This window comes from Topomyia yanbarensis, chromosome 3, assembly GCF_030247195.1.
Source record: "Topomyia yanbarensis strain Yona2022 chromosome 3, ASM3024719v1, whole genome shotgun sequence".
Taxonomy (NCBI): domain Eukaryota; kingdom Metazoa; phylum Arthropoda; class Insecta; order Diptera; family Culicidae; genus Topomyia; species Topomyia yanbarensis.
Window position 1 is genome coordinate 396,478,443 of NC_080672.1, and position 14,082 is coordinate 396,492,524.

The window sequence follows — 14,082 nt, forward strand, 5'->3', positions numbered from 1 at the left end:
TCAAATTGATACAAACAATTCCCATCTGCAATGAACAATACCCGGTGGCGTGGAAAATGCTTGAAGACCACTTTTCAAATCCTCGTCGACTAAAACGCACTTACGTGCAGTCCCTATTCGACTTCCCATGCATGAAGCGAGAAACGGCTTCAGAGTTACATTCACTCATCGAAAAATTTGAAGCTAACGTGAAAATTTGCAAGCAACTTGGAGAGCGCACCGAGCACTGGGACGTATTGCTTATTCATTTACTCAGCACTCGTTTGGATACGGTTACAAGGAGAGATTGGGAGGAGTATGCTGAGATGAATCAAACTACGAAGTTCAGCCAGTTGATCGAGTTTCTTCAACGCCGAGTGAATGTTTTGCAAACGGTAGTCTATAAATCTGGAGAGACACAACAACAGCCGTCAGCTGTAAAAAAGCCAGTCATGCAACGTTCTGGATATTATGGATCAGTACAAGGCAACTCGAGTGGCTGCATAGCGTGTTCAGGTCCACATTCCCTCTATCAATGCGAAACATTTTCAAACTACGCCACACACGAGAAAGAGCAATTTGTGCGTCGGAACCAGTTGTGTAGGAATTGCTTACGTAGAGGACATATGGCGAAGGATTGTAGTTCGGAAAGTAGCTGTCGAAAATGCCGTGGTCGTCACCATACCCAGCTATGTACAATCCAGAGAACCGAGAGAAGTAGTCAAGCAGCTTCGATTCCTTTACAACTAGAACACTCAAATTCAACAACGTTACCTACCAACCAAGGCACAGTTTCTTCTACACCAGCTGCACACACGGGGGTAACAAGTTGCAAAGCGCATGGTGAAGGTACGAGCAAGATTTTGTTGGCAACAGCTATTATTATTCTAATAGATGACAACGGGCATGAGCACCCAGTTCGTGCGCTGCTGGATTCGGGAAGCGAATGTTGTTTTGCCAGCGAGAGAGTCAGTCAGCGAATGGCTGTTCGTCGCAACAAGGTAGATCTTCCAATTGCGGGCATAGAACAATCGTCAACGCAAGTACGGTTCAAATTTCGCTCGACATTGAAGTCTCGGATTACGGCATATACGGATGTGGTTGATCTGTTTGTCCTCCCAAGGGTGACAATCGAATTACCTTCCCTTGCCATTAACACATCTTCTTGGGCCATACCGACAGGAATTCAGCTTGCGGACCCTTCCTTTTACGAACCAGCTGCGATTGATGTCGTATTAGGTGCAGAAGTATTTTTCGACCTTTTTACAGTGGCAGGTCGAATTCCTTTGGGGGATTCTTTACCATGTCTCGTTAATTCTGTGTTTGGCTGGGTTGTTTCTGGAAGGACGGCATTAGCAACCGATCATACACCTGTGACATGCAACGTCGCTACCATGTCAGATATACATCGTTCCATGGAAAGATTCTGGACTATTGAAGATGATACATCGCCAGCGTATTCACCGCAGGAAACATTCTGTGAGCAATATTTCCGCGATACAGTTACCCGTGATACCGACGGTCGATATTGTGTTAGATTGCCATTAAAAAGAGAAAATTTAAGCAATTTGGGAGATAACAAGATCACCGCATTCCATAGATTTCGTCTCATTGAGCGCCGATTGAGCCGAGACGTTAAGCTTGCCGACGAGTATCGAGGATTCATGGAGGAGTATGTACAACTCGGTCATATGGAACTAATCAGTGAAGCTCAAGCTGAGATACAGCCATCCTTCTTTCTTCCCCATCATCCCGTCATTCGAGAAGAAAGCAGCACTACCAAGGTTCGGGTCGTGTTTGACGGTTCTTGCAAGAGTGCAACAGGCCTCTCGTTAAATGACGTCATGCTGGTAGGTCCAATAATCCAAGAAGACCTGCGCTCCATAGTCATGCGATCTCGCCTACATCCGATAATGTTGATCGCTGATGTCGCAAAAATGTTTCGGCAAATTCGACTGCACCCCGAAGACACTCCGTTGCAGAGAATATTTTGGCGATTTTCACCATCTGAGCCAGTTAGCATGTATGAATTGAAGACAGTTACGTACGGCACCGCTTCAGCACCGTACTTGGCCACCCGCGTTCTTCAACAGCTAGCAAATGATGAGCAGCAAAACTATCCCGTTGCAGCCAAAGCCACCAGCGAAGATTTTTATGTGGATGACTTTCTCTCAGGTGCTAAGACTGTTGAGGAGGCAGTTGAACTGCGTGTTCAGATGGAAGCAATGTTCGACTCAGCAGGTTTAAAGCTTCGTAAATGGGCCAGTAACTCGTCTGCTGCCCTAATGGATGTACCAGAAGAGGATCGAGCACTGCAACAGACCATCGAGTTCAGTATGGATCAAACCATCAAATCACTAGGATTGCATTGGGAGCCGCATACAGATCGTCTGAAATATAGGATCGAAACACCCTGCTTTGAACCTTCCAAGACAGTAACCAAACGCTCTGCACTCTCCTGCATAGCAAAATTATTTGACCCATTGGGTCTAGTGAGTCCGGTTGTAGTGACAGCTAAAATCTTTATGCAGGCTCTGTGGAGTCTAAAGGGCGAAAATGGAAAACCGATCGACTGGGACAGAGAATTACCAGAACCAATGAGGGAGAGGTGGACATCGTATTACTCTCAGCTACCTTTGTTGAGTGAGCTCCGCATCGAACGAATAATTTTGATCCCCAAGGCGATTGCAGTTGAACTCCATTTTTTCTCCGATGCTTCGGAGCACGCGTATGGTTCATGCGTCTACGTTCGATCAATAAATGCAGTAGGCGAGGTGAAGATAGCTCTTCTGACTTCGCGATCTAAAGTTGCGCCATTAAAACAGCAGTCAATACCACGTCTTGAATTGTGCGGGGCGTTGCTTTCGGCAGAGTTGTACGGGAAGGTATCAAAGGCGTTGCGTGTTTCAGCAAAGGCATACTTTTGGGTGGATTCAACAACCGTATTGAGCTGGCTGAAATCCCCTCCATCTACATGGACTACCTTTGTTGCTAACAGGGTTTCGAAGATACAGCATGCAACTCAAAACTGCGAATGGAATCATATTGCTGGGTCAGAAAATCCAGCCGACATCGTATCCAGAGGGCTGCCTGCAAATGATTTGCTGGAGAGCAAACTGTGGTGGCAGGGTTCACCGTGGCTTATACAACAAAGGGAATCCTGGCCTGTTCAAGTACTCGGAATGGTAGATAGGTCGGAAATTTTGAAGGAAGAACGGAAGACAGCCTTAGTAGCTGCTCCTGCTACACCTTCGTTCATCGAGGAATTTGTTGCAAGGTTTTCGGATTATCAACATATGCTTCGAGTTACAGCCTACTGTCGACGCTTCGTAAATAATGTTCGGTATAAGGGAAAAAATCGTGTGATTTCGATTTGTCTCACAACAGCTGAACTTCGCGATGCAGAATTGTTGCTTATCCGTCTGGTTCAATTAGAAAGCTTCCCGTCGGAATGGAAATCACTACAAGAAACGCAAACGGTCAGCTCGAGTTCACGCCTACGTTGGTTTCATCCGATGCTCATGACAGACAATGTTATGCGCATTGGCGGACGTTTGGGTCGGGCTACAGTTCCGTTCGACTCAAAGCACCAGATCCTGCTTCCAGGGTCGCATCACTTCACGAAACTACTAGTTCGATGCTATCACCAGCGATTACTACATGCAGCTGTGCAGCTTTTGACCAATACACTTAGACTTCGTTTTTGGATACTTGGGGGTCGTAGTGTCTTGCGTCGAACCATACACTCGTGCATCACATGCTTTCGAGCCAAACCGAAGCTAGTCGAACAATTTATGTCCGAGCTGCCTTCTCAGAGAGTGACCGCATCAAGACCGTTCTCAATCGTCGGCATTGATTTTTGGGGACCAATTTATCTTAAACCTCGTCACCGTCGAGACGCCCCACCGAAGGCATATGTAGCAGTGTTTGTGTGCTTTTCCACAAAGGCCGTGCATATGGAGTTGGTCGTTGACCTTACTACAGTCAAATTTCTTCAAGCTTTCCGTCGTTTTGTCTCCCGTAGAGGCCTTTGTTCGGATGTATGGACAGATAACGGCAAGAATTTTGTCGGTGCGGCCAACGAGCTTCGGAAAATAATGCGCAACGAAGACTTTAAACAGTCGATGGCCCGCGAATGCGCTGACAGCGGGATTCGCTGGCACTTTAACCCTCCGAAGGGTTCTCACTTTGGCGGCCTTTGGGAGGCAGCCATAAATTCCGCGCAGAAACATTTCATCCGTGTTCTGGGTGACACGAAGCTCGCATTTGACGATATGGAGACCCTTTTAACACAGATCGAATGCTGCCTCAATTCACGTCCCCTTACGAAGCTTCATGAGGACCCATCGGATTTGCAAGCTCTCACTCCAGGGCATTTTTTAGTCGGAGCGGCACTCAAATCTGTTCCTGACACCGATTACGAATCAATCCCTTTCAACAGGCTGCACCAATGGCAGCAAACCCAGAAGATATTCCAAGACATCTGGAAGCGATGGCACGTCGAGTACCTTGCATCCCTTCAACCACGTACAAAATGGTACAAACCACCTGTGAATCTGCAGCCTGATACGCTTGTCATCATTCTGGACGAAAATCTTCCACCAATGCGCTGGCCAATGGCGCGTATCCGCGATGTGCATCCTGGGAATGACGGAGTGATTCGAGTTGTTACACTTCAGACAGCAAACGGAATCATCACCCGTCCCGCAGCGAAGGTTTGCATTCTTCCGATAGAGTCGGCGGAATGTGCGCCAACGAACACAACAAACGCAACGCAACAGTGATCAAGTTAGAGGTTTCCATCTAGATCAACCTTACCAAATACGTCGGTTTCTGCCGGAGCAGATCAACCATAAGAGGTTTCGGTTCGGATGGATCAACGAAGCGTCAACCCACAACCATGCGCTGAGGAAGGCGTATTTATTAGAACCACAAGGCCCTTAAATTGTAGGGTCCAGGTAAGGACCTGTCCATTCTTTCTACTTTTTTGAAACCCGCTACCGGGTCTTATTTGTTTTCATGGTATCCGACTGGAATGGTCTGAGGAGGAACGTTATAATCTACAACGAGTCAAGATTCATCAAAGGGAAGAACGACACACACGAATCTACACGAACTGCACCAACATCGAGGACAGTCTACGAACGGTTCAGAAATCGTTATTTCAGCGGGGGCAGGATGTTCGCTTCTACAAACTTACCCTACCAACACGCTGCCAATGTGAGCCAAAATTTCACTCACCTATCGACAATCTACCCGTATCTCACCGCTATCGAGAAACAATCGAGGCGTTATCAAACGTGCCTCTCGAGATGCTGGGCAACGATCACCACCGACAGTGCATGCATACCTACGATCGAAGGGACATCGCGTCCCATTTTATTCCTCTAGTTTAAGCGCAATTAATGTTATAGTAATTAATATATATTATTTAATAGAGTAGAATTTTTATGTGATATTAAAATGTGTTGTGTGCGTAATAACGTGACGTGCAATTAATCGCTGAATTCTCCAAGCGATCGAGATCACTTTCCTGTAAGGGTTGATAGCACCCATCCTCATTGGTTTGGTTGAACCAGCCACAGAAACTCGCAAAGGTTCAGGTACGGCGCGGAGAAACTGTCGGTCCGCCTATCGGATTAGTTTCCGAATTTCTTCCCGGCTATCGACACGAGGTACATTGTCCATAATTTCAAGAACTTGGTCACGACTTTCGTAAATCATTCAGTTCACGAAATCGTGAGTTTTTGTTCTTTAATTTATGAACGGATTTATTCCGTGTATTCTACAATCGGATAATAATCGGAAATCAACTTCAAGCGTAAAAATCGGACTGAGATCCATCAGTATAAGAACCGCTTAAAAAGGTCTCAACAGTATAACTCGGACAGGATGAACCTAGGGTGATCATACGTCCTGGATTTGAATTGACTGTCCTGACGTCCTGGGATGTTGGGGAAAACGCTGGTTTTTCTCCTCTAAGCCTCCTCTAACTGTAACGTAAACCCACTCTCAAATAGAGTACGAGGAATACAGTCTCGAATCTCTTTTTTTTCTCTCAGTAGTGTCACAGAGAACAGACGTCCATCTCGAGCGTTTAAGTTATGTAAAAATTAGCGGTCTATTCCAATACAGTTCAGCCGAAAAATGACCCGAACGTCTGCCTGGCTCTAGTTAGTATCCGGCAGTAAAACATTCCAGTAAAGTTCCCCCAGCAAATGAGCCGGAATTCCGATTTATTTTTAGGCTGGACTTACTGGGAACTGATTCTAATTAGTTCTAATCGGTTGTGTCACTGCAATAGTAACTGGAATCAGTTAGAATTTCGGCTTATTATCCGGCAGGACTTACTGAGATTCAAAGATAATAGGGACTTCTCCACCAGATTCGCTACTGTTGGTACTTTGTTCAGTAGGTGCGTTTGGCTGAATTGACAGCTGATCACATAATTTTTCCAGCTAAACCGGAACCGGTTCGGAATTCTGAATGAATGCAGTATGGATTGCAACGCAAATGCAACAACCGGTTTTGAAACAGATTGAGTTGGAATCATTCAGAATTCCGAATTCATTTAAGTTAGAATTCATTCAGAATTTCGAACCGGTTCTAGAATGGGTTTGATTGAGGTAACCAATAAGCATGCGCAATACGGCTTAACGGCTACACGACAAGCATTTAATTCGTTTTAAAAGCTATTTAAAAATCGCTTTTGGCGACTATACGGTTACTCTACTGCTGTGACATGAAAATGCTTTTATACTGCTGTTGTGCATTCAGAATGCTAATTACTAGAGAGAAGGTTTTTAAACAGTTTTTTGAATGCTGATTAATAACAGATATACATAAAGGATGCAAATATACTGCGTGAATCATCCGAAATGCAAATAATATGCTATTTTACTGCATACACTAATGTTTGTTGGTTACCTGGGTTTTGCTAGTATGGTGGTGTTAGTGTTTTAACGGCTAATTGCTAAAATATCTACAAAAGTGTTATAAGTGTTTTGTTCGAACATATACGTTCTCTATTGTACGGACGTTTGAAAAAAAAAACCCTTAAAACTATATAGCTATTATACCTAATTAATACTATTTTTAGACTGGTTAAAAGCAAAAACACTGTTTCGTTCAACTTAAGGGGAGAATCTCATTCAAAACTTTTTAAAATTTGATTTTTTTCTTTGCATGTTTTGAAAGGTATAAGTGTCTAGTATATTGTGTTGAACAGGTTTTTGGATCTGTGTATCAAAAAAGTTTTTGCAGGGCATTGTTCGAAGCCAGCCACCATGGGAAGCTCTCGGCTTGAGTCGAAACCTTTTCATGTCACTATGCACGTTCCTAGAATGCTTCGCGTTGCACTGTACATGTGTACAGATCTCAAGAACGTATTTCACGGCTTGATCTGAAAAGGCATCGCAGACTAATCGTGAGAACAACCACAGAAAACTGTGAAAAAACGAAATATTTTGGTCGAAATAGTTAAGGTCCCATTTTAGTCCGCCATATTGGAATAGCCATGTTTTTTTTTATTTTAATACATATTAACTCAAAACCGTGTTTATAAATCATAAACCATTTTTTAATCGATGTTGGCTGATAAACCACTTATTTTTCAGTGGGGCTCCGCCATATTGGATCGGCTATTTTGAATTTCGATATCCAAAACCCATAATCCCATGTAATTGGTTCAAAATATTGACATTCTACCACGACTAATTCATAGAAAGTGTTCTCAAAACTTTAAGCGAGATTAACTCAAAACATGATTTTTCAAAACTGCGTACAATCTCATTTGAAAACGATTTAAAGTCTTCTTCTTTTGGCCTCACGATAGAAAACCTTTTTCGTTGGGAGTTACAGGGATTTTTTTACAGTGACAAAAATGTGTCGCTTTTTACAAAAACAAAAATTTATATTACCGATTTAAATTGCAAAAAAAAACCTTTTTTCAATTTTGATATTTTGTCAACAAAAACCCAAAGAGAAAAGAAACATTTTGAATGTGACTGCATGATGAAGAACTTATCAGTACAAAAGTTTTGCTAGCAATAACTTTATACATGTTTTCGAATTTCATACTAATTAACAAAAAACTATAGCTTTGTTACAGAATATAATTATAAGTATCGTTTTAAATCAAAAATAAACATTTAACATTTAACAAACATTTTCCAAAATTCAATAGTTGTCGAGATATTTTGAATTTTTCTAAAAAAAAACAAAAAAATCGTGTGATTATGCCCTTTTTAGAAATTATTCGCGTTACCACATCATAAAATGTTCAAAATCTAATGTTTATCGCTTTAAAGACGTAAAAGAAGCTTTTTCAATGTGTTTGGATCTTGAAGAACCCTTCAATAAAAAAGTTTTCCTATCAACAACTTTTGACATATTTTTATAATTCACACTATTTGCAATCAAAAATGGTTTTTTTTGAAGATGTATCAAAAAATTTTGAAATGTTGTGGTTCTTGAGATATTTTAAGTTTTGTCTTAGCGACACAATTATTTTATTTTATAACGACCTTTTCATAAATTCTTCGCGTTTCTTCATCAACTACACTGAAAATAATTGACACGATAAAACCATATGCAATTAAACATCACTTTCATGTGCGTTCTCATGTTAAAAAGAAATGATTGCCCTTTGAATTTCACATGGAAATCCGCAATTAAAACGCATTTCATGTGGTGTTTCAAATTAAATTCAAACAAATTCCACGTGAATGCGACATATTTGTCCATTGAATGTTCATTGCCGTGTTATTGAGTCGTAAAGTATAAACTTTCCACATGGCTTTCGCATGAAAAACTTGTAGTGCATTTCTATATGCAGAACAATTGATTTCACCGATTTTTCTGCAAATTAAATCTATAAGTAAAACGAACTGATATTCGCGTGTAATTCATTTGGAAATTTTGGTCAATGGTATTTCTTATGACGTTGATGTGCCTTTCACACAATGTTCGCACGAGTTCCATTTGAAAATTATATTTCCCGCACTCGAACGGATATTCAAATGGCAACCGTGTGCATTTCACGTGTTTGCAGGTTGCAATAATTCAATAGATTTCCACATGACGTTAACATGTTTATTTTTTTTTCAGTGTACAATAGATTTTTCAAAAGACCCATAACATTTCCTGTAACTTTCACTTTGACATCTTGGCGATATTGTGAACCATTTGAAAGCTACATGAAAACAGCCAAAAGATGATTCAACTATATAATATATAGTAGGGTGGGGCAAAATGATCGTTTTTTCAGCACAGCACTTTTTTGGTTCCTTCAGGGGTCCCAAATAACTGTGCAAAATTTGGAATCAATTGGTTTTGACCCGGCGTAGCGCATTACGTTTGAAATTTGTATGGAAAATAGTATGGGAAAATCTACTTTTTTGCATTTTCAATTCTACAGACTGAAATTATTCCTGTAGTATGCCAACAACTAGATAGAAGTGTAGTCCAGGATATGCTGAACAACTTTGCCGAAGGATGTATGGTGCTAGAATGTCTCTAAAACAAGTTATAGCTGTTCAAAGTTTTATAGATCGAAATAAATGCCAAAAATATTTTTTTTGCCAACACTGCGGGCGTACCAATGATATTCCATATAACATACCAACATAACATAACAATATATATTTTAGATTTACCACATTGGTACTTTTGGATGAATTATTCAAAAGCCGTAGCTCAATTTCATGGGCGTAGGTAGTTGAGTGTTAGGCCGTAGTGAGGGCCGGGGGGCGGGTTCGTCTCCAATATATAGAAATTTGAAATAACTGAAATATTGTCGAGTTGGAACGTGCAGATGAATTATTTTAAAACATACGCGCAATCCACCAGAGCCCCAGTTCAACAGCAATTTATTCTTTAGGTGATCGAACAGTATCGAAAAGATCATCCTATCAAATCATAGTGCGAATTAAACTGAAATATAAGCAATGCAACTACCATGGATTTAAGGGGTAAGTAAGTAATCTCTGACATATCAACTGGACGTCAGTTGATTCAGTATCTATCTTTACTTCTATTAATATAATTCATTGCAGAGGGATACAGTATGTTTCGTTTTATCGTTACTATTATGCATACGACATTGTGCAAATGTTTTAAAATAATTCATCTGAACATTCCAACTCGACAATATTTCAGTTATTTATGTTCGAATTTATATATATATATTGAACACGAACCTGAACCCCCCCCCCCCCCCCCCCCCCTCGCGCCTTTTTCTCGAACATTCTAATCTGCTCTCCATATCATTATTTGTGTGTTTGTTGAAGGTAATTTTGAGTATTCCAATACTGCCAATTGGGCATTTAACAAAAATGCTCACTGTTGGGGTAACACCGACAGGTTTTGGGTGGGGTAAGGCCGGCACTCTGTTCAGATGAATTAGCCAATTATTGATTCAATACGAATGCATGGAAATTGTTTGTGGTGATCAATTACACTATTATCACATCATGTCAATATTTTTTTTGCATTAATTTCTTGTGAGTCTCAAGCCCACAAAAAATATAAATTAAATAGCGTGTGCTTCATAGTAATATAAGAAAACGAAACGAAAAAGTATAATCTAATACGAGATTCTTAAATGACCGTTTATCAACTTCCTTGACCTGATTCAAAGTCTGTACTAACAGGTTATCGTGCTCAATAAAATTACAAATTACAAATTACAAATCAACAGAGTTCCGAAAAATCATAACACGAATTGGATACCACGAAGCGTACTTTACTTCCAAATAAATGAATCCTGGTACCAGGGGATACATTCTGCTTGCAGAACTGATCTTAAAATGGCTTCACAGTGGCAATAAAGCTCGAAAAAAATATTTGAGGTAATCTATGCCATAATATAAAGCAAGCGTTAAATATTATTTATTCATAGCTCCACGCATTGGCATGCTCTTGCTCTTCCTACGCGATGAAACTCCAGAAAGCCTACATACGCATATGTACATAATCAAACTTTACCACACATACACAACACATTTTAACGAAAAAAATGGACAAAAAGAAAGTAAAATTTTTTAATGAATCCAATTATTGAAGCGCTGGAAAAATTATGTCATGCTAAGAACCATCTGAACAAGGGTCATACATAGAATATACAATTTTGGGAGCGCTAAGGAATTTTGGATAAATTATTGCGCTTAAGGTGTCGAACTTGCTCCCGGTTCCCCTACATCATAGCTCAAAATGTACTGAACTAATCGTTTTGAAATTTTGCGCTCCTCTTCTTATATCATTCTAGTAGCACTTTGAAGACATAAAAACAATTTTAACTTAAAAACATGTTAACATGTTATTGTAAAAAAATGTGAAGAGCTCCTGTAGTTTTCTGGGAAATTATGTGAAGATGTTATGCTCGAGAGTTTAACTAACAGCATTAATTTATTATATAATCATACGAAATTCACCATTTTGGAATGTATATAAATACCAGGTCTCGAATAAACGTTTAGATAGGATAATCTCAATCTCTTTTCTTTTTATTGTCATCCGACGGAGAATTTATAGTCCACAATTTTAAAAACTTTTCGCTTGCAAAAATTTGTCATACTATGCAAAATTTATGTTTAAGTTTCTAAAAAAGTCTTGTTCAGATCGTATCTTCGGAACCGCATGTGATTAGAGTTTGTGATAAGGATCGAATAACGAGTTGCACTTCATTTTACGGAGAAAAAATTCTAACCTAACCCTAGCCAAAGAAGAGATTTGCAATAGATCTTGAAAAATTCTATTCATTAAATTCACTCTGACAATTCGTGCATATTTTAATTTGCTCCAATATACATTGGAGGACAAGAAAGAATTTTCATTCAAATCCTTGAAGTGAGTTGTCGTGGAATTAATTCTTGATCAACCTGTGTCAAACACATAATCAGTAAAGTTTGGATATTTTTGGCTCCACACTTCACACCTCCATCCCAATTCGTTCTTGTTTCATTTAATAAAATCATTTCTTTTCCGTTCAACAGTAACCGTAGAGACTAAATTGACCAACTCACGAGCAAATAATGTTTCAGAATCATTCAAGCCCCACATAGAAGCCATTCACCTGGGTTTGCACAAGCCCTGTCTAGCCGCGCAACTTGTTGTCGTTACAAAAGATAACCTATTATTTACCGGTGTTTTATCATCGCCCCATGCTTCGCTGAGACTGAGCAATTTTGTTCTTAATCATTATCGTAAACTGAAGAGCATCGCTCCGATCAAACTAGATCAGACTGGAGTGTTCATTAAATGCAGATTCTTCGTAGCTGCTTGTAGAAAAAATAATCAATAATTAGCGAAACCCTTCAACTTCGAGCGCCACTTGCCTACTTAGGTACCTACATACAACGAGCATTACAATCTTTCCCACCCCGCGAGCATGCTAACAGGTGAATCTATAACAGGTGCAGTACATACCTTTCAGCCTGATGGGATGCGCCAGCGAGCACAACTTCTGGAACGAGTTGCTTCGTAGAAACATTTTCGATCGACTCTCCAATCGAACATTGTTCTTTTCAACAACTGAAGACATTGCCGAATTTTTTAGCACAAACACAGACAAACACACAACAGGCCCCAAGGATATTCAGGTAGCAGTGGATCGAGATTCGGTGCGTCACACTTCTCACTAAATTCTTATCGCACAAAAATGCGCCACTTGTGCAGCGTTTGCTAGGTAGACTTGCACTGATAACTGATCCTCAACCGGACTCGGCAAGAACAGACCTGGAGCGCCACGTTCTAAAGTGCTGACGGATGGATGGTTGACTGAGCGCGGAAAACAAATGCACATAGCAATTATGCACCTCTCACTCGCTCTCTCTCTCTCGCCTTCTTCCAATTGCAATTGCGCTTTCGACCACAAGCGTCTTAATGGAAAATGTTCGCGAAACTAATTTGGCCGTTTATCGAATTGAAACGTTTCTCCATTGCTGCAGTCAGGCATAGCGCTGACTGACTGGTGTTGATCACAAGCAAAATTGATCCCGTCCGGGTGATGGATGGGCGTCGGAATCGGAGTTCGCTAGAACCGTGCTTAACGGTTGCGAGTCGGCAGTCAGCACACAAAGATCACCTTTTCCGTTCGAATGATGGCGCAGCACTGTGAAGCTAGCAAAAGATGGCGGGCTAAAATCAAGGGGCTCAGAGGATCGCTTCCTTGCCTGGTGTTTCTGGGTGTATAGGTAGCCTGATAACAGATTGTCTATAGGGGAATAGTTCCTAAGACGGACATCTCAGGGTGTGGATCATTTTTCCACGTGTTTCTAGCATCATTATCAAAATAAAATTATAGTTCTATTAATGTCCCTTAAAGATAATTGGAATTTTACGTTAAAAACTGGAAATGTCATTACAACAAATACGCATAAAATATTAGATCCACATTTGTATTGTTTTTGCTGATATTTTTGACAGTATAAGCTATTAATGTGATGTAAATTAGTTATGGAATTCGCGTTTCGATTTCGTCTCATCAAAATCCGACACTAACTTAGTGACAGCACTAAGCCAGCGCCGGATTGACGCTGGATCTGAAAATGGAGACACTATTTGTTTGTATGGGCAAACCCCTAGTCAAGCGTGATGTCCCGCAGCAAAAGAAGCTCATTTTTAAGCTGATGATAACTAGTGAAATCGAAACATTTGGTTTGGCTTAACAAGGCAATGCAATATACACTATGCTATAATAAACTTTTTGGGTAAAAATTTATTTTTCTATACTAAGGAGCAAATTGTTAAAACCACATTTTTGCGTTAAGGGCACAGTCCTGTTACTAAGATATTGTCGGATTCTGATGAGACGAAGTTGAAAATTTTATAATTAATTTAGTTATAGTTTGTTCCCAAATATTTCTCCACTAAGGACAAATATATCATAATGCATATGAAGTGTTTATCACACTATTATCTGTATCAGTTTATTATCTGTAGCTATATTGGACAAATTATTTCAAAAACATTTCTTAAAAAACTGCAAAGGTGTCCGTCTTTGACGCACTTCCCCTACATGCTGGGAAGACGAAAAAGAAGCGGTGATGAAGTCTGACTCAAAATTTGTTTCACACTATTTCTTAATTTACCATTTTGAGAGGA

At 40.3% G+C, this 14,082-nt stretch overlaps 1 protein-coding gene across 1 annotated transcript in view; it reads right to left on the reverse strand.

Annotated features, from left to right (window-relative positions):
* LOC131693084 (uncharacterized) overlaps positions 1–13,102 on the reverse strand; it is a 38,582-nt gene extending 25,480 nt beyond the window's left edge. The window contains exon 1 of the mRNA XM_058980614.1: positions 12,406–13,102. Coding sequence (XP_058836597.1) covers positions 12,406–12,520 — 115 coding nt within the window. The 5' untranslated portion in view covers positions 12,521–13,102. The remainder of the gene's footprint in view (positions 1–12,405) is intronic.
* Between the last annotated feature and the right edge of the window lie 980 nt (positions 13,103–14,082).